The 18,981-nt window shown below is 43.2% G+C and overlaps 1 protein-coding gene across 1 annotated transcript in view; it reads left to right on the top strand.

Annotated features, from left to right (window-relative positions):
- Positions 1 to 18,981, top strand: part of nuak2 (NUAK family, SNF1-like kinase, 2) — a 42,735-nt gene that overhangs the window by 3,985 nt on the left and 19,769 nt on the right. Inside the window, exon 2 of the mRNA XM_043716378.2 lies at positions 13,755 to 13,875. Within this exon, the coding sequence (XP_043572313.1) occupies positions 13,755 to 13,875 (121 nt within the window). The remainder of the gene's footprint in view (positions 1 to 13,754; positions 13,876 to 18,981) is intronic.

Below are 18,981 nucleotides of genomic sequence, written 5' to 3' on the forward strand. Positions count from 1 at the left end.
CTAAAAGATACTGGCTTGCATCTAGTTTACTCCTGTCACTGTGTTAATGTCATAGGAGTGCTCCTCCTGTATTCATTCTGCAAAAACAAAATTGCGCCTTCAGAGTTCTGGGATATTTCACTCATTAATGGTGAGGAAATCATGGATATATTTCAGTGGTTTCACAAGGATTTGCTTCCTAAGTGAGCACTGTCCTATTTAACATTGGGATTTTAGTGGCAAAGAATGAAAGAGGGATAGGAAATTTGAGATGATATTTAGGTTGTAATCTTTGCTTTGTTTTCTGAATCTGTCAATCACTTCAACTAACTTCCCACTCACCAGCCATGTCTCACTTCCCTGAGTTAATGATTTTCCAACTACCCAAAGACTGCTTGTTTTGTTAGTGAGCTGAGCTGGCTCTGTGCTGCCCATTTCTACTTTATTTTTGCCCTCCAATCTCTCCTCTTCATGTTTACTCCCTTCCCCCCCAACTAGAGGCAGGTTCATGCTGCAGAACAGTCCCCTGAGGTTGGGTACCATTGAGTACCCCCAGTAACCAATCTTACATGTGCATGTTAGGGCAATTAAGTTGTTTGAGTTAGGTGACTGCATGCAATATTATAACCAACTGTGGGTGAGCTCTGTCTCCATATTCAAAGTCTATCAGTCCACAGAGTGTAGAGACAGAGGAAGTTGAATTTTACTGGTAGATCATGGTTGATTAGCTCAATAGCAATATTGAAATACTCTGAACAGAAGCAAAGTCAATACTTCCACTAATCTTTAGAGCAGAATCTCTTGTAAAAGTTACTCAGGTGCTTTGCTATGGATGTAGAAGTAGAAATGATTAAAGACTGCAAAAGGAAATTGGATGGACAATTGAGGGAACTACAGAGGAGGGGCTATTGGACAGAGTGCCGAAATGGGAACCAACAGGAGTGCGTTTACATAAAGTTGTGGATATGAGAGGTGAAATGTCTCTGTTGTGGTTCCATACCTCCATTTCCAGTGTTATTAGAATGGCTGTTTGAACATTTGCTGTTTATATTCAGCAATTTGGAGTTTATTTGACTCATAACTTGGGGTGTACTCTTAGAAAAATAAATTATATTTTACATCTGACAGAATTGGATTTTCCTAGCAATCCAAACCCTGCTCTCTCTTTTCTTTCGATTTAAAGAAGGATGAACTTGGAGTATGATGTGGAGCAATCACTTGGAGTTGAGCTATTTTGCTTATTAACAGTGATAATGTACTCAAGCTAAAGAAAAAGCACTAATCTAATATTTAATGTGAGCAGCGCAGAAGTAATTTGTGATTCAGGGTTGTTTGCTTGGTAATAATCTCTGGTCAATTTTCTGAATCCCAAAATTCACACTGTTAAATGAGGCCATTTAAAAAATAAATGTAACTTCAATAAAGCTTTGGGCTCACTGAAGTTCAGCTTTCTTCCCAGCTTGGAAATATGCATAGGTTTAATTGAATCTCCTTTATCGTTACAAAAGCATCAGTTTCTGTTAGCTTATCCCCAGAATCTGGTATAGCTGAGGCAATCTGTCATTGCTAGTTATGTCTTGTGGCCCAAGCACCAAATGAGATAAGATTGCAAGCCCAGTGCAGTCAGTAGAAATGTTGCTCCGTCTGTGTTTAGAGGCAGAGGCAGCAATATTGAAAGGGAGCCATGCTGCATGTCTAAACAAAGGAAAAGGTTGTTTCAAAAGGGTTTTTGAAATATATTAATTCTTGGAATGAGAGCATTGTTGCTTGGTGAGCATTTATTATATAGCCAGAGTTGCTGCTTGGAAAGTGTTGGAGGACCTTAATTTTGAATTGCTGTAGTCTTTATCTATAAAATATACTGTTCATAAAATGTGTAAGGATATATCACCTAACCATTTTAATTTGACATTCTGTAAAATACAATGCAATTCAATTTCTTTCCATACTGTATGTGGCACTCTCAGGTATTTCACTAAACTTACAATTACAAGTTACATTTACAATATGCCGCACTGAGTGAAGTTCATATAGTGAAGGTGTTCCTATAGGGCTCTTGGGTAAGGAGTCCTAGGTTTCAGATGCAGTGAGAATAACGAGCAGAAGATACATCTCCAAGTGAGATGTAACAGAATATTACGTCTCCTGCAATAGTAGGCCTGAGGAAAGTTTTGCAACAGTTTTTCCCCTCTCCTAGATTCTACTTTAAAAATACATTTATAAATATTTCTCATAAATTGAATATTATATTGTTGTCAGATGACGTAAATTCTTGCTGTAGCTCAGACAAATACAACGGCTGGGCAGTACTCAGTGGCTCATTGTAGTGGCTCGGGTGACGAGCTGGCCTCAGCTCTGTGTCAGTTGGCCTGTGTGAATGCACTTGCTCTTACAACAGTGCTCCTATTGAGCGGGTGGTTTTTCTGGAAGAGAGCCCTGGGTAAGACTATTCAAACAGGTGCAGCCGTGTGAAAGCCAGCCTATTCATTAAATATGTAAGACGTTTCTCGAGCAGTCGTCTCGGAATGAAAACGTGCTGATTAAATCTGCACTCAGTGTTTCTGAAATCTGCTTTCACTTTGGAGAAAGTGCTATTGCAGGGAAGAGCAATTAAGATGCATTTGTAATATTGTAAACTGACCCTGCAATCATGGAGATAGATAGTGTGTTGGGGGGAGGGGGAGCAATGGAGTGAGCTTTGTTTGATGTGCCATTGCATCTGCTTTGTTCTCAGGTTTCTATTTGATGTGGCTTATTTTTGTTTGATTTTATATAGATGTTACAAGCACCTTCCTTGCTGTTCCACTATTTCATTTGCAAGTATTCCTGTTTCCATGTGAAGAATTTGGGTTTCATGTTTGGGGAGGTGATGGTGTACTGGTAATGTTATAGAAGTAACCATTCCAGAGTTCCAGACAAACAGGTTTGGGATGTGGGCTGGAAAATTATCATGTCAGATAGTGACATTTTGAATTCAATAAAAATCTGAAAATAAATGGCTACAACATAGTTTATTGATTTATTATGAGTAACCACATGTTTCACTAGGGCTAGGCAGGTTGCCATTCTTCTTTGGTGTGCCTACATAGGTCTACAGACCCACAGTAATGTGGCTGACTCTTAGCTGCCCTTTGGAAGGGCAAGTTCAAGGTCAGTTAGCAATGGGCAATAAATGCCCAGCCAGCGATATCTGCATCCCACAACTACATTTTCTTCTTTTTTTTTTAAAAAAAAGCTCTATTGAACAGGACTGACCACATCTGAGTTGGTAATGAAACCTAGGATGGGTCAGTGCTGAGCTATAAGATTTTTAAACCTAGCTTCTGAAAGGAAGGTGAAAAGGATGAGGGTTTGTGCTTTATACATGAGGGATTTGTATCTGTCTCATGATGTCCTCTTGATGGCCATTACCTGTGTTGGGAAAATTAGCAATCATTCATTTACTTTATATTCTAACATCTTTTACCACGCTCTCGACTCTGATCTCCAGCAACTGCAGTCCTCACTTTCTCCTAACATCCTAGTAGTTAGGCAATGGCAACAGTGCTGTTTGATTGCACAGGACTTACTGAAAAAAGACATAATTTGTTGAAGCTTTTCACTTTCCATTCAACAGGCCATTTATAAAAAGTACCAATATAAAGGGAAAGCAAGTTTGGCCTGCAATCCCTAGATGCTAAGAGCAAATAAACTACATCCACCACCCATCAGGTCTCCCCAAATGGCCCATTTGTGCAAAGTTACTAACAGATATGCAGACTGCAGATGTAAAGCAGATGATAGCACAATAGCTATACAGTTCTGCAGAAAGCATCATTGTAAATTTATGGTTCAGTTCTTTTCACTAACCCTCGTGGTTCCATCTGCGCTCATGATTCAATAAGCACTTTTATATCCTACACCCTGATGTACAGCAATGCAGAAAATCAGAACTGCGTTGTAACTGGGCCTGAAACCAGCTAATACACATCTGAGTGAGAGGCTTCTATTGTGAAGCACTTTCTAACCTTAATATCAGACTGAGCCATTCAGGGGTGTGGTCAGGAAGTGCCAACACACAAAGGGAAGCGAAAGTCTGAGACAAAAAAAAGACTTACCAAGGCTGGAGGTCAACTAAAAATTTCATAACAACAGAGATTGATAGTTTTTTTTTAGTTAAGGGTATTGAGAGATGAGCAGTGAAGTGAGGCACAGATCAGTCACTGTTTAATTCAGTGGCAGAGCGGGATGGAGGGGGAGATTGGCCTCCAGTTACTATGTGCGATACTCACCAGCCCCTGATTTAATTTGGGAATGGGGGAGGGGGAGTTGGAAATTTGTTTTTGACAAGGAAACAATTCCTCAGCATTCGTTTGGTCTCGGTTCTATTTTTGCTATAGATTGGGAGACCTTTGATATTGTATGCAAATAAAACTGATAGGATTTGCATTGTGGAAGGCTGTATCAACATAATGTACAATTGCAGTGTGATATTAACAAGCAAATGACATGCAATAAAATTGCTTTCCCAGTGATTACAGTTAATTGTTGCTCCGCCGCCCCAAGAGTAAAGACAATGTTCAGTGAATTGGATGCTTAGGGAGGGGGGCAGCAGCTGTCTTGTTAGTTTATTGCACGCTGTTTTATTTCATAGGGATCTGCATTGTTCAGGGAAAACCTCCTCCAAACTTGCTCAACTGCCTGTTCTTCAGGAGCAAGCCTCGGTTTATTTGATGGGGTGCGGGGGAATTGCAACCCAAATTTATCCTATTCTTATCCTAAAACAAAGAACTGCAGATACTGAAGATCTAAAACAAAAGTGGAAATTTCTGGAGAAACTCAGCAGGCCTGGCAGCATCTGTGAGGGAAAGCAGAGTTCTGTCTCTCCACAGTTACTGTCAGCCCTGCTGAGTTTCTCCAGCAATTTCTGCCTTTGCTTCTTCTCCTATTCTTGTCTGATATCCTTGTCTGCAATTTTTCAGGAGTCACATAATACATAAAGGAGTGTGCAAATCAGAGGTTCACTTCCCCAAATGATTGGGGGAGTCAACAAACAGTCTCAGAATGGGTTACTTTGATTTTCGTTTCCTGAGGATGGTGAACTGGGAATGGGCTTGGGCACAGTTCAGCCATGATGTGAATTATTCCAGAGTTGGAATCCTGATTAACGTTTTATGTTTTTTGTGTCCCCATCCAAAAGAGAATGCTAAACTTCCTAACTGCTCCAGAAAAGCTGATTGAAAGAGAGAGAAATGTCTCAGTACAGTGCTGGGAAATGCAATACTCTACACATTCCAGTGGTGTCCGTGTGTTAAGAGGAAGTTTGTCTGGTTGGATTAGCAAGAGAGTACAACTGACTATGTATCTGCTGTGACTTGGTGAGCTTCACTTCTACTGTCTGTGTCCGAAGGCAATGGTTTCAAGTTCTACCTCAGTACTGAGAGAGTACTGCATTGTCAGCAGTGCAGTGTTTCAGGTGAGAGCTTAAACTGAGACTCCACCAGCCCCCATCAGCTAAGAACAGACAACTAAGTTAAAGATTTTTGTCTTGTACTCATCAGGACTTGGGATGCAAGAAACCAAATTTTGAAAATTTATAAGGCATGAGAAAGTGTACTGAATAGTTAAATAGGGATGTAGCTGGATCCAGGGGCTGCCATTCATAGTTAGCTGATTAACCTCAAACCAAGCAAGGGTACTCTGTTCAGGGCTTTACTTAGTTAAAAATCATACAGCACCAGGTTATAGTCCAACAGGTTTATTTGGAAGCACTAGCTTTTGGAATGCTGCTCCTCCAGGTAGCTGTGGAGTAGGATCATAAGGCACAGAATTTATACCAAAAGACCACAGTGTCATGTAACTGACACGATTTATTGAATTACACTATAAAGGAATACAGCAGGGAGTGGCAGAATTCTTTCTCAAAGGCCAGTATGTGCAAACCCCTATCCCCTACACACTCAGGATTCTGTGTGCAGTAAATATGTACAATTTCTAGCACATGCAACTGACTGTGAGGCAGCTCCACCTCATAACGTGGTTTCTGGTGTAATTCTGGACTGTTCAATAAATGTGCAGCGTGGTGGCTCAGTGGTTAGCACTGCTGCCTCACAGCGCTGGGGACCCAGGTTCAATTCCTGCCTTGGGTGAGTGTCTGTGTGGAGTATTCTCCCCGTGTTTGCATGGGTTATTCTGAATGCTTCTATTTCTTTCCACAGTCCAAAGATGTGCAGGTTAGGTGAATTGGCCATGCTAAATCGCCCATAGTATTCAGGGGTGTGTAGGTTATGTGCATTGGTCAGGGGTGGGTAGAGGAATGGGTCTGGGTGGATTGCTTTTTGGAAGGTCAGTGTGGGTTTGTTGGGCCAAAGGGCCTGTTTCCACACTGTAGAGATTCTAATTATTAAAAGAAAATTGTCCAATACCAGAACCTCATCGATGACAACTTTTGCGAACTGAACAGGAGTTATCAATGGCATCCTGTTCAATACTTATTCCTTGATCCTCGTCAATACATATGATTTATTTGTGAGAGCTTGCTGAGAGTAAATTGAATGCTGCATTTCCTTCAAAATAATAATTTAAAAGTACTTAATTTTGCTTTCAAGTGCTTTCTGATGTTGAGTAATATCTCAATAAAGAAAGTCTAAACATCTTTAGACTGTTAACTGTGGATGTGGGAGAGCTGACAATTTTGATTTCATAATTTTCAACAATATTATTGCCCTTCATTTGGACATTATACTGCCATTGTAAAACTATATAAGAATTTTAATGACTGATGGAATTCAATAACAGGTCCTAATGCATGTGGAATTATTGACCAGTTGGTTGATGAGCTTCTGCTGTTGTTCAGTTAGTCTACAGAGTGAGGAGGAAACTGAAGGTCAGGGTCAATAAAAGTGTGAACCATCTGGTGAGCACGAGCTCCGGTTAGAAGACTGTGAGAATTCATGCAGCTGAATCTTAACCAGAAAAAAGCAGCCGATGAAAGGGGCAGAAACCTAATATGATCAGACAGGTTCACACTGCTGGAACAATCAGCTAGACTTAAATCTTAAACTCCTCTTTAATAGAGTCATAGAGTTGTACAGCATAGAAGTAGGCCATTCAATCCAACTCATCTGTGCCTGCCAGATATCCTAACCTGTTTGCCAATATTGTGTCCCTCTAAATCCTAGTGCTAGTTGGTCTAAACTTGGTGTTGTGTGACTTGAACTTTGTACACCCCCGTCGAACACCGGCACCTCCATCCTTCCTATTCATATACCTATCCAGGTGCCTTTTAGATGTTGCCCCTGTAGGGAAAGTAGTTGAGCATTCACCTTCCCAGGAAACGCTGACCTCGATTCTCCAATTCTGATTCCCCTTTTAGGGGATGACAGTGAAATGAAATGCACTGGTTCTAGAGAACCCCTAGCCCCCCCCCCCCCCCCCCCCCCCCGCCACAATACGGACTCCGATCTCTCCAAGAGCTGGGTAGCAGTTATTGGGAGCATGAAAAGGCTTTGAGCTCATGTTGAGTAGCAGAAGGCCGGTCGGAGCTTGCCCAGGTTCTACAGCAGGTCCGAGCAACTCCGATTCAACAAGAGCTAGATTGCTGTAAGTTTGAAACTTGATTTACTCTATGTGGGCAATAGCGTTGGCTACTTGGACTAGAGGGATTGGCACCAATGCAAATTTGGCAAGGTCTTTCCCCGGATTGATGAAAGACTAGGATTAAGTGCATTTGTGGAGATGACTGTAGATGTGATCATTTTAGCCTCCAGATTTAAGAGGCAAGTGTAGTTACAGGGAACTAACTCTTGTTTATAAAAACTAGAAAAAGGTTATATTCTAACAAAGTTTCTTTTGATTTCTATTTAGTCTAACATGAATGTAAGTCAGGTGAAATATAAAATATTACACTAGTGCATCAAGGGATGTTCCTCCAGCAGCAGGGGTACATTAAACCATTCACCTGGTTTTCAGATCTAGCACAAAGGCTGGAGTTGGGAATACAGCTCAGCCTTGATCTTTATTGAATGACAGAAGAAGGTTTGAGAAAACTGTATATTTCTTCCTCATCCCATCTGTGATGTAATGCAGCGATGTGAAAATTGCACGTTGCCTATGTCCTCTTTCTGTGGGAGTGGTGCTGACCAGTGTTCTGGAACACACACCGATTTTCGCCACTAACACTACAGCAGCTGGGACTTAGGAGAGGCTGTTTCATTCTGCATGCATGTATTATGTCAATACTGCAGTTAATACAGTAGGAAATTGTCCCCCAGGCCTATTGGTTTGAGTCTTGTCTGTTTCTAATGGGCCCGTTTATGAGCTCAGTTCTTAGAGCTGTCTATTTGCACAGAAAGGTTCAGTTTGAGCCAGGAGACGTATACGTAGGGACAGGTAAATAATTAATTTCACTCGCAAGCCATTGGCTCAATTTAAAAATAAATGTTTGGTTTTGAAACGTTGAAACCTGCAAATCGACCTGTCTGCTTGCGCAATGCCCTGTTTTGAAAGAAAACAGGCTGCCAGGGAGCATTAGCCACTCTGTCATGAGTCCAATTTTTGTTCTATCACTTTTTAAAAATATTTTAAGTGAAACTTCAAGAGGCAGTGTCACCTCACTGAGTATTCGGGGGTCCACTATTATCCAATTTTGGACACTGTGTAATTCCCACATGGAAGTTTGTGTAGATTCTGTATCTCTCTGAATCCTACTTTTTTATGTAACAGTTTATAATTGCATCTGCCTCTTGCATTCTTTTTCCTTAATGAGAGTTTTTTTTTGATGAATTCTCTCTAAGTGCACTGTAAAGGTTTTTATAGGCTGAAATATATCCCTGTTTTCTAAATTCTTCCCACTTCCTTTTCTTCCTTGTCCCCACAAACCTCTTGGGTGTTTTGTTGTGCTGTTGGCAAATTCAGTGCACAAAAACAAACTTGTAGTTAGTTACGCATTCCCCCTTCAGGCATGGGCGAGCCACAGTACTGTTGATCCCGAGTGTGTCAAATGCAGCTCAGTGGTAACTCTCTCACCTCCTGTGTTAGAAGGTTATAGGTTCAAGTCCTACGTCAGTGACTGGAGCACGTGATCTAAGCTGGCTGTGCTGCAGCGTCCATGCCCCAGTCCTTTGAATGACACCTTTAAAACTGAGGCCCCATCTCTGCCCGCTATCCGATAGACTGAACTCAACCCAGACCTTGAGGAAACACAAGGAAACTCTCCCTTGTGTCTTGGTTGTTATTTGTTTCTGAGCCAGTTCATCAAGTCAATCTCTCATTGCTGTTTTGTGGGAGCTTGCTGACACATTTCCTGCCTTGCAATGTAGCACTGGCTCTAAAGGAGGTTGTGATAATCAATCCTCCAATGCCCCCTCACCCAGAACAAAAAGCATCTTTGCAAGTTCCATGGAATTTTCATCAGGATATGCTGCAATTTGGGGAGGGGGTGCGGCTATGGCTCAGTGATAATGTCCCCACCTCTAGGCCAGGAGACCTGAGTTCAAGGTCCACTGATTCCAGTGTATCTGAACAGACGGGTTAAGAAAATGTGTTGTGACAATTGCTCAGGGCCAACTGAACAGTCCATTCTTTCTACTTTTCCCCTATTCCATTTATTATTCTCCTCAAATGGATGCAACATGCTTGTCTGTGACAGCTCCTTTACAGCTACAAGCATACTCATCATGTGGGGAGATGTCCTGGAGTGCTTTATGATGAGGGAACATATGGTCCAAATGGACTTTGGGAAGAGCAGAGAGAGAGACTAGGTAAGGGACCTGATGATAGGACCAAAGGGTGGGGTAAACTACTGTGAGGAAAGTCTCTCAAGGGATGCAAAGCAGGGGGAAATCAAGTGAATTCCATCCATTTACTGGAGTTATAACATCACAGAAGATGGCCACTGTTCCTCTCCTAACTCTCTTTTTTTTTTGAGTGCCTCCCAGTTGAGGCTGCTAACCCAGCTTCTCCCACATAAATGTCTGATGCACTAACACGGAGGTAGCAGTTTTCAGAGAGTGTACAGCTGCTTCACCTTTTTTACAGCTCTTCCTTAATTGAAGCATTCTTTAATAAGTAACAGGTCATGCACCACAGCACAAATGCATCCAGCATTTGAGCTGTTCCCTTGAAACCTATCTGAATGAGTAACCATGTGGGTGAGCTGCTGTTCAGCTTGAACTCCACGCAGTTCCCACCCTGTCCAATAAGTTTCTTCATCCCAAGCCCACACCCCCATCAACCCCCACATAACACAGTCAGAACACTCTGTGGGAACGATGACTGATGATACGTACAGTCTCCCGCAGAGAACTGCAAAGCATAGACATTTCTTTTTTTTAAAAAAAAGCCTGAATCAACTTTGAAACCAAATGGTGAATATCTGGTTCAGGTTTTGTCTGTTAATTTGAAATCCCCCAAAGGTTCAGCCCAAAAATGGGGAAGGGGATAGTGGGACATAATTTTTGTTTACAGTTCCAGGAATGAAGAGGGTTAATGGGCATATGAAAGAAAGGGAGTGAAAAGAGCATTTTGGATGCTGATTTTTATTTTTGTTTGTGAGTTTCATGCTGAAGTTGAACATGATAGTTGTCTCCACCACCAGTTACTATCAGATAGTGGCTGACTTTCTTCTCTAATCTGTCACACCATTTGAGCTTTAATTCTCTTAGTCCCCTACAATCTGTTCTATATACTCCATGACTCAGCATCCCCTGAAACAAAGATTCACAGCTCAGAGTGGAGACATTATTCCTTTTCTCGATGGTTAAAGCCTTAGTTGAGGGCACCTGCCCTTTGTTCCAAATCCCTCAGCCAAGGAAAACATTTTCTTAACATTTACTCTTAAGGATTTCATCTGCTTGGGTAGATCACCTCTGATTCTTATAAACTGCAGGGTTTATAGTTCCATCCTTCTCAATCTCTCCCCATGGAACAGCCCCTTTATGCCTGGAACCAAAACTGTGCATTCCCCCTCTGGATAGTATGTCCTTTCTTGGGTGAGGAGACCACTGTGCTACTTCACCCATGATTTCAGGGCTGAGAGATCTGGAGGAAATGGAACACTTTGTTTCTGTTTCACTGTTGGTATTGAGTGTGACCAACTCTGTTGGCGATCAGGGTAAAGCTGCCTCAGCCCCGATCGCCCAGGATGAAGCCATCCTTCCTGGTGTGCTGTTATGAAATAGACTCCTTCACAGGTGAATAGCCAGAGTGACTGACTGACAGTGCTGGGGCTGCAGCTACAGCTGGTCTTTTCTGAGGTAATATCAGGAAGTAATTCATTACACAGAGGGTAATGGGAGCTCCCCCTCCCACCAAACCATCAACTCATCCAAATGTTAAACTCTAGGATCACTAGATTTTTGTTAAATACAAGTTTTGATGGGGTAATGGAACCTCCTCCCCCAGCCCACCTCATTCATACTGCCCTACAAAAGGCAAACACTCAATCCATCATTAGCTGTGGACTGTCAGTGGACTCTGAGCTGACAGATGACCTTCTCTGTGCATTTACGTTATGTTCCTTTCCCTCATCATTCCTTTGAGGTCACGTTGCGTTAATTTTAAGGCACTTACTCTTTACATTTCCCCAGCTCTTTCCATCCATAATCTCCTCCCAGATCTCTGTTTCTCTGTCCCTGCCCCCTCTTGCACACAGATGAACCACCTGCTGACTGTGCCTTCAGCTACTTAGGCCACAGGCCCTGAAATTCTCTCGCTAAATCTGTGTCTTTTAATTCAAGCTGTTTCTTTCAAACCTACATCTTCTGACTAAGCTCCTGGTCCTGTGTATCTCCTTACCTAATATTTTATTAAGAAACCTCTCCTGTGCAGTGCACTGGGACATTTCACGGCATTAAAGAGGTTGTAAGATGTTGAAGTTGTCGTCCTGTCATCTCCGGGGTTGCCTCCTGGTGAATAAAGTCACATGCCAGTCATTTGGCTGAGCACAGTCTAACTCTCAGGCCTGTGTCTGTTTACATTGAAGCTTTTCAAACGCAAACACTCTGAGCTGACTGACTCCATGTTAGAGGGCGTCACAGGTTTGCCTTGCTCTATGACCAGCATTCCAAATGCCTTTCTCCATCTGTTGTCAGGGTGACCGGGATCATTGAATTTGTTTTTTTTGTGTGTGTCTATTTGTTCGGGATCAGTGAATGCTCAGGTCCTTTCCCAGGAGACTTGCCTCAGATCTGCAAGAATCCCAGCTCAGAGTTTTCTGCCCTGATAAGCTCCAATAAAAAGGTTTGCATAATTGCCCCAGACCTCAGACAGATGGGGCGCCAGCTCTGAAGCCAGAGTCCCTGACGAGCTGTCAGTTCTGGTCAGAGACACCAAGCTCAGTCTCAAACTTTTTAAAGCAAGAGAACAAAAGGCAGGAAAGCCTCTGCACCCAGTGTCCTGGGTCTTGCAAAAGTGTCAGGACTCAAATTCTTAGCAAAGTGCTGCTTTGAATCACTTAATGCGTCATAATAATTTTTGGCCCCAAAGCTCACAGTGTAGTAGAGTCATTACCCACCAACTTGTTTTACAGACAACTAGGTGTTGTTCTTTAACAGTTGTAATGTAGAAAAAAGCAACTGCCAATTTGCGCACAGCCAGCTCCCAGAAACAGTAACATGGTGGACTGAGAGCAGTGAGTGGTCGTCATCTGAGAGGGACTGCTGATGGACTGAGAGTAGCGTGCATCTTGTAGCTGCTCCTGAGATTCAAGCATATTTCTAGACTTCCAGATTTCTTACAGTTATTACATTTCTATAGTATAAATTTTTATTTTGATTAAAGACATGAAAAAGAAATGTTTGGAAGGATATGGGCTAAACACGGGCAGGTGGGACTAGTTTAGTTTGGGAACATGGTCAGCATGGACTGGTTGGACCAAAGGGTCTGTTTCCATGCTATATGACTCTACATGATAATGACGAGATACTGGAGTACATTTTGGCTGTGAGATAAATTGTGATGAAGAAACGGGAGAATACCCCTAACCTCTCCAAAATGGCCATGAGATCTTTTGCCATGACTAGAGCAGGCAGACTGTATCTTTTAGATCTCCTGCAAGAGATGACCCTTCCAACAGTGCAGCGCTCCCTCAGTACCTGGTATCTCTTTGTTTAGTTTCTGTCTAGTTTGTGTGCTTTGTAAAGCTGGATCGATTGCACTGTTGGATAATCCTGGTGCAAATACCCCCATGATTCTCACAGCACCCAAGATACAGATTGATTTTATAAATTATACAAAATGAACCCTGGCTATATACATCATTATTCCCACCTGAGGTCAATGGGAAGTGATTACAGCAGGTTAAAGAAGCAGCAGGTAACCTGCAGTTTACCAAATTACGAAACACTATAGGGTTTTGATTGTTTAATGTGATTGCAGACTATAGAGGAGCGAGCCTTCTCTGGTTACTTATACCAGCCTTTGGTATAGTTTCCCCAATTTTTTTTTGATAAGCAGGCTGGATTTTAACTGGTTTCATCTGAATGTTCAAATCCTTCTGTGATAACGTTCCCCTGGCACCCTCACATTGGAGTGGCAACAGTAGGCTTGGGCCCAAAAAATAAACTTTTGGGATCAGGATTCCAGAGCTATGGGCACAGCCACCAATCATGGGGACAAAGTGAGTGAGGAATGAACTAGACTCCAGTTTGAAGAGAGCCCAATCTCAAGGGAAGGTTAGAGAGAGGGCGGCCATCAGACTCTGGTGGGACTTAAACACCAGCATGACCATTTGTAAGTTTATGAAAAAGTTCTGTGATTCAGGTGGATTAAAAAAGCACCCATTTGTATCTTGACAGGTTGCCATTAAGTCGATTCGCAAAGACAAAATCAAAGATGAACAGGATCTGGTCCACATCCGGCGAGAGATTGAGATCATGTCATCGCTCAATCACCCACACATCATCAATATCTATGAAGGTAGGCCTGGGCTGCCAACATACTGGGAACTGACAGCAGCTCTGAATCCCAAACATCCTCTCTGAACTGTACCTTCATCATAGTCTCTTCCTGAGTGAGGTCCCGAGTGAAAGAAGACATTTCGTCCCATCACCATCCACCCACATTCTCCCTTACTGTTCTGAAGCTGCCATTTAAATTTGGCTACTTGCCACTCACGCCCATAATCCTAGCATTCTGTGGCCTTTGATAGTCCCCCAGATAGTGGGGAGGAAGCACCCTCTCTCTCGCTTCTTAATAATGTGACTGCCATATTGGGAATGGACAAACACAATGTCCCCAAAGCTAAAACAGGCACTAACCCTTGGCGTTATTTTTTGGATAAGATGTTAAAACAGGAACACATAATCTCTGGCTGAAAACAATTCCCACAGTCACTCTTTGAAGGAGCACAATGGAGCTCCACATACTATCGTGAACAATACTCATCCCTGAACCAATGTCACAGAGAGAGAGTACCTGATCATTTTTCACATTGATGTTTGTGGGATCTCGCTGTGCAAAACTTGGTAGCCCCATTTCCTGTGTTGAAATGGTCACTTCAAAAGTAGTTGGAGACTGGGGTGTCCTGTGGTTGTGAAAGTTGCTTCTAGAAACCGAATGTTATCTAATATGTTGCAGTAATGGTCTAAGGCCTGATTTCAGCAGCATCAATCTAGCCCTATACAGGCAGCTTATTAACCTCATGCCGGGGAAGGCAAAGCTTTCCTGAATTTTTAGGAGATGAAGAGTTTCTTGCTGAGTATGGAGAGCCCTTCTTTACTGTACTCTGAGTATTGCTCTTCATGCACAAGCCTAGATGTGAGCGTCAGCCAACGACTGGGTTTGCATTGTGAGGGGGGGGGGGTGTGGGAGCGGCGAATTGCCATTATAGTAGGGACTGATCCTGAACCCCTGCCCTAGCAGCCAGTAGCCCACACATCCCTGCTGGGATGAGATCCTGTAGGGTCTTGTTGTATCCCAAAGGGTGGGGTGGGGTGGGGTTCACACCATCAGGGAATAAAGCAGTGATAAATAAGGGAAACAAACAATTTGACAATGTTTGTAGGGGTTTAGGAGTGATGTCGAGGCGCTGCACGGAGTCCACCTGTAATTTTCGATTCCGTTGTACGCGCTGTGCAGGCCATGGCCTGCGGAGGGAGCTGGGTCTGCTTTGTGTAAAGTGCACAGCTGTGTCCAATAGTCCCAATAACTCGTTTGGCAGTCTTCCCGTCCTTGATCTTCAAATAGAAATGTTGTATGTTTTTTCTTAATGCTTTTAAGTGGGTTGTAAAGCACATAGCACTGCTTGATTTATGAAGTGCCTCTTGAACCTTCTTAGCAAATAGTCCATGTTCTGGGATCTGCTGGGCGTAGTGGTGGTGTTACTTTGCACAGGGGCTTCAGACATTCTTGTATCCCCAAAGACCTGCTGTGGCTTGGACCCCGGACCCTGTTGACACAGGAACGTTCTTGTTGACCTCAGTCCCTGTTGTTCCCTGGCAACCTGGCACAATCTCTTGGTCTTCGCTGAGGACCCAAACGCGTCTCCGTGCTGATGAGGAAATCTACAAGTGTCCTCTTTCTTTCTTTCTTTTCTGTCATGTGTTTCCTTGGTGGACTGTGCACTTGTACAGGTGCCTGCTGCAAATTGGAAGGTTTGTGGCTGCCACGTGATGCATGTCATGGTTGAACAGCCTACTGTCACTCACCACTTAGGCCCACTCAATGCAAAATAACACTTGTGTTCCTAGAGTGTTGACATTTTAAGAGAAACCTATGCCCAGACACCATGGCCACTATCCGACAGAATGTCATCACTCGACCTGGTACAGAGTGGGTACTTAATGAAAGCTTTTAAAAAGTACCCACTTGCACTGCCAATATTGCTCTTTATAAGACTTTACACTTTGGATATGCTAATAAACAGTCAGTAAATGATGTTGATGGATTGTTTTATTAGCCATTCCTGAAACAGGAGTATTGTGACTGTTTACAATAGGACGGTGCTCTCTGATTGCATTTCCTTATAGTGCTGAGTGCTTTCTGTTGCTGTAATGAGATAACGGCGTGAGATCGAAACTCGAACCTTTTTTGCCTTCTCTCTGTGTGACGGGAAATTCCACAAATCCTAATGTTTGTTTGGTGTTTTAGCAAAGCCCCAGCCAAGAGGAAATTACTGACCCTTTCCAAGATTGGTCTGTTTTGTGAATTTACACATTCCTTCTTGCGAGTGAACATTCCATTGTTCATTATCCCTGCAATCAAGTTGAGTCCCTATTATTGCCATGACTTCAGTGGATGGAAATGAAGGAAATTTCCATATGGTTGGATAATGCTGTCATTCTCTGGTGTCTGCTGTCTGATGTAAACAACACACTCTCTTTCGGCCCAAATCCGACACATTTTTAGTGCGTTTTTTTTCTCTTGTTTCGACCTGGCTGGTTATAGAAGTGTGATTCTTCTCATATTTTCTGGATTGTGGTTCCTCTCGTGCTCCAGCAGAGACCGTGAGCGAGACAGGGGACTTGCATTTGTATGGCGCCTTCTGCAGACCTGGGATGCCCCAAAGCACTTTGCAGCAAAGTGAAATTCTCGAAGTTTGGTCACTGTTGTAATCCAGAGGAAATGGGTCCGTCAGTCAGTGTACAGCAAGATCCCACACATATCAATCTATTAATGACCAGATCTCTCTCGCTCGCTCACTCACTCACTCACTCACTCACTCTACTAGCCAGGCCAGTGAGAACTCGCTCGCTGTTCTTCAGAATACTGGTTTAGGGTTTTTCTTAAGCCCACCTCAGAGGGCAGGCAGAAGCCCCTTCTGCCCCAACCCATGCTTCATTGAAATTGGGGAATTTAAATTAGGGAAAGCAGCCAGGTGGATGGTGACAAAGACCTACCTGTTGCCTTTGTTTACTCGCCATGGTCATGTGAATGTGTCTTAAGGTGTAAACGAGATTCCTGTCGATCTGACCGTTTAGGGGATTTGGAATGTGCCAGTATTATGTCCCAATGGCAATTGCGCTGTAAACAAGTTTGGCACCTTAGCTCCATCTAAGCTGTGTCCAGACAAATTATGGGTTAATGGTTACCAAAGAATTTATAACACATGCCACTTGGATGCTAAAGGGTAACCAGGAACAGCAGCTGGTGAGAAAAGAAACTGGAAGCAAAAGATAAGTTGCTTTCTCATTAGACAGGAATTCGTAACTTTATCTGGGGTCAGTCTCAACTTGGAGTTTTAATGCTCTCCATGAAGCTCTTGGTTTCAATGACATTTTTAATGTTAGGGGAATCCCTATAAAGTGAAATAAATACTGCAAACTGATTTTCCCCACAGGATTCCCCCCAAAAGCACTTCTGATTTTATTTGCTGAAAATTATGGGAAAATTATGGCATGAGGTAGTGATTTGAGATTCCAGACCCTCTTACAGATACCCAACCAACAGCCTGAGACAAATATATTTCTCCCAGTATTTGTGGAGTGGTGTGGCCTTGGAGAGTGTGCATTTCATGGTGCTTTACCTTATCTCTCTGGTCCTACAAAGAATGCCATTCAATTCTGCCATCCTCTTTGACATTTGTCATGCAGAAAATGTTTGCAGTGCCTTCAGCTGGTTGGAACATTCCACAGCATTCTCCAGGACCTCTCCAGATGAGGGTTTGAATGCTGACTAGCCAGGGTTTGGCACCACCTGGGCTGTGTCACTCCTATTCACTCTACAGAGTGAGGCCATCACTGAGCAGGCCAGCATTTATTGCCCTGAGGGCAGTTAAGAGTCAACAATGTTGTTGTGTGGTCCAGAGTCACATGTGGTCAGGAGTCATGCGTAGGCCAGACCCTGTAAGGATGCCAGTTTCCTTTCCAAAAGGACAATAATGAGTTAGATGGGGGTTTCCCAACAATCAACAATGGATTCACGGTCATCATTAGCTTCTTAATTCCAGAGTTTTATTGAATTCAAACTTCACCGTCTGCTGTGGTGAGATTTGAGCCAGAGTCCCCAGAACGTTGCATGGGTCTCTGGATTAATAGTCTAACGACAATATCACTAGGCCGTCGCCGCCGCCTCATTCATCCCAAATACCTAAGGCTACATGTTACAATTCCTCGTTCCCATCTCTGAGTAGTGAATCTTCCCACTCCTGACCTGAGCTCAGAGTTAATGTCTCTGGGATTGGTGTGTGCAGCCAGAAGTGCCACATTGCCAAATATTGGAGACATTGCCATTGATTCCCTTGTCTCTGTAGAGTCTTTCTTTGATAACTAAGAATGAGAAGGATTGTTACTTTCTGCTGATCATTCCATTATTCCTAATGGTGTCTTGTAGGGCTCCCTCAAAGCAACACAACACCATTTATGATGGTCTTGACCATTGGTTCTTAGAATAAAGATTCTCATTCTCAGCGGAAACAGGGATTGGCTGAGTGCTCAGAATGCATGTTGCTACTTTTTCATCCCCCGTGCCCTCATCTGCATCCTGCCCATCTCAGGAGTTGCACACTACCTTTCCCTGCAGGACTAAAAGAATGGTGCTTGTTGTTGGTCACCAGCCATTTAATTTTATGGCCATTGGAAAACTTCACCACTTCTGGAATTCATACCAAGATCGTCAGGCCTCAGTGAGCACACACTGTAGGATGCTGTGCCTATTTAACTTGACTTATGAAATGATCTAACTTGACCAGGTTGCAGGAAGCTCAGTGAAATCCTTAGCTCTCTGGGTTCTAAGCTCATGCAATTCTTCTCTCGCTCTCGCTCTCTCTCCCTCCCTCTCTCCCTGCCTGGAAGAGCTGAAAATGTGTTGCTGGAAAAGCGCAGCAGGTCAGGCAGCATCCAGGGAACAGGAGAATCGACGTTTCGGGCATAAGCCCTTCTTCAGGAATGAGGAAAGTTTGTCCAGCAGGCTAAGATAAAAGGTAGGGAGGAGGGACTTGGGGGATGGGCGTCGGAAATGTGATAGGTGGAAAGAGGTCAAGGTGAGGGTGATAGGTCAGACTGGGGTGGGGGCGGAGAGGTCAGGAAGAAGATTGCAGGTTAGGAAGGCGGTGCTGAGTTCGATGGATTTGACTGAGACAAGGTG

This window comes from Chiloscyllium plagiosum, unplaced genomic scaffold (genome assembly GCF_037043375.1).
Source record: "Chiloscyllium plagiosum isolate Xiang-an unplaced genomic scaffold, Cpla_swu_hap1 HiC_scaffold_26, whole genome shotgun sequence".
In the NCBI taxonomy this organism is placed as follows: domain Eukaryota; kingdom Metazoa; phylum Chordata; class Chondrichthyes; order Orectolobiformes; family Hemiscylliidae; genus Chiloscyllium; species Chiloscyllium plagiosum.